Source organism: Myotis davidii, unplaced genomic scaffold (assembly GCF_000327345.1).
Source record: "Myotis davidii unplaced genomic scaffold, ASM32734v1 scaffold663, whole genome shotgun sequence".
Lineage (NCBI taxonomy): Eukaryota > Metazoa > Chordata > Mammalia > Chiroptera > Vespertilionidae > Myotis > Myotis davidii.
The window spans coordinates 2,893,587-2,895,812 of record NW_006295816.1 but is presented as its reverse complement, the minus strand read 5'-3'; the positions used below and the strand labels follow the sequence as shown (position 1 = coordinate 2,895,812).

General features: G+C 64.3%; 1 protein-coding gene across 1 annotated transcript in view; it reads right to left on the bottom strand.

The window, feature by feature from the left end:
• GRM2 (glutamate receptor, metabotropic 2) overlaps nt 1-2,226 on the bottom strand; it is a 6,332-nt gene extending 4,106 nt beyond the window's left edge. Inside the window, exons 1-2 of the mRNA XM_015568296.1 lie at nt 1,632-2,226; nt 8-277 (exon numbers count right to left, since the gene is read on the bottom strand). Coding sequence (XP_015423782.1) covers nt 8-277; nt 1,632-2,078 — 717 coding nt within the window. The 5' untranslated portion in view covers nt 2,079-2,226. The remainder of the gene's footprint in view (nt 1-7; nt 278-1,631) is intronic.

The window sequence follows — 2,226 nt, the reverse complement described above, 5'->3', positions numbered from 1 at the left end:
GGCCCACCTTCTCCGAGGTGGCCACGCAGATGTTGCGGGCGCGGGCCTCCAGCTCGAAGGCCTCGATGCCCGTCTCGCCGTAGTCGCCCTCGGACGCCACGGTGGACACGTAGGTCCAGTTGAAGAAGCGAAGGATCTCGGCCATGGCCTTAGCCTGGAAGAAGTCGGGGGGCACCGTGCGGGCAAAGTAGTCGTAGCGGGACTTGTCGCTCAGCTTGGCACTGGTGGACGCGTAGCTGATCTGCGGGATCTGAAACAGCCGCAGGAGGTTGGCCACCTGGGGGGGGGGGGCGGAGAGGGCAAAGGTCAGAGGCAGGGGTGTTCCCGCAGCTCTCCGACCTCGGGACCAAGTGTTCACGTGGTCAGCCGTGAGGTCACCCTCTCCCCAAAGACCCGGATCCTGGGTGCCGTGGCGCCCCCAACCGGGGACGGGGAGAGGGAAGACCCAGGCCGAGCCCAGGGCCCCGAGCCACCCCTGAGCTCCTCCGCTGCCCCCCTCAGACACATGGCAGTCGCAAAAGTGGGAGCCAAGGGAAGGCCCAAGCTGTGGGCGGGGAGAGGTTGGAGCTTGGCTGCACAGGGAGGAGGAAGGCGCCAGATGGTATCGGGGATGCTCAGGGCTCTGACGCCCTCTACCTGTCTGGGCAGTTAACCTTCCCAGAGTCAATCCGGGTGGGATGATGGGGAAAGAAGGAAGAGGCTTCCCAGGAAGGAAGACCCAGATCCGAGGGCCACCATGGCCCTGAGAGCCCACGGGTGGGTCTCCCCTGGGCACCGCCGGCTGCCCCACAGCTCCTCGCCCACCCCGGCAGCTTGGACCTGTCCTGACAGTGCCGTCTCGCCAAGGACCTGGGGAGGGGGGGGGCAGGTGAGAGCAGGAGAAGCTCAGGGTCTGCAGGAGGAGGCCCAGGAGACCAGGGGACCCTCCCCACCCCCACACATTCTGCTTCTCTCCCGCCCGTTTCGCTCCTCGGGGCTGCTCCTGGCTTCTATCTCCCACCCCTTTCCAATCTGTGGAGAGATGAGCTAACAGATCCCAGGCCCTTGGCTGAGAGCCCCAGGTTGACATCTCCACGTTGCGAGGGCCTTGGCGTATGGCTGCCTCTCTTCAGTCTGTTTCCTCACCTATGAAATGGATTAATAATCATAACAGCCAGTACTGACTGTGCCCTTCTGACCCGCCAGCCCCCTGATACATGCTGGGCATGTATTACTTCATTAAATGCCCACCACAACCCTATCCCCTGTGAGTCCCGCTTTATAAGGGGGAAACTGAGGCACAGGACAGTGAAGTGGTACCCAGAGTCACGCAGTGAGTGGGGTGGGGGGTGGGGGGAGCCGGGATTCAAACCTGGAGCTCTGACTCCAGAGGCCTGGCCATTGCCTCCTCAGGGCTGTTTCACCTCAGGTGTGTGTGTGGGGTGGGTGGGTGATGGGAGTGTGATGTTTTCCCTGCACAATCTCTAAAACTGGGCCCCCCCCATGTGACGGGGCACTTTCTCAGTCCCCCGTAAAAAGCCACTCCCAGGAAGCTTCTAGTTCCTCCTCCAGGGCAGGGCAGGGCAGCCCCGAGGCCTGCTCAGTGGGAATCTGTCTCCAGCCTCAGTTTGAGAACCTCCCGCCCCCAGTACCTGGATGGAGACGTCACTGTAGGAGCCGCCGATGACACCGGTGATGGCAGTGGGAGCATCGTCGTTGGTGGCATAGGAGCCGTCGGGGCAGACGTGGCGTGAGCCGTCGGCGCCCCGGCTGAGCGAGGCGCGCACGAAGTCCAGGGCCTGCTCCAGGGCGTACGTGTCCTTGGAGCAGGTGTCCAGTATGTGCGCGCCCAGGCGCACGCCCGGAAGCAGGCGCGGGTCGCGGTTGATGCGGTCCAGCGCGAACAGCATGGCCTCCAGGCGCTGGATGCCGCGGTGCTCGTTGACGGGCCCGCACTCCTCGGCCGGGCCGCCCTTCTGGTGCACGGGGAACAGCCCGCCCAGCACCAGGTCCCCCTCCAGCGTCAGCACCTTCTTGGCTGGGCCCTCGGCCCCAGTGCCCCACAGCAGCAGCGCCAGGAGTCCCAGCAGTGCTCCCATGGCCCCAGAGCAGGTGAGGGCAGAAGCAGCAAAGGCAGGTTTTGAGGGGGAGAGGAGGAGCAGGAGCGGACAGATAGGAAGCAAGAGGAGAAGGGGCCCGGCTCCTGCAGAGGGAGACAGACAGACAGACAGACAGAGAGAAGCAGAA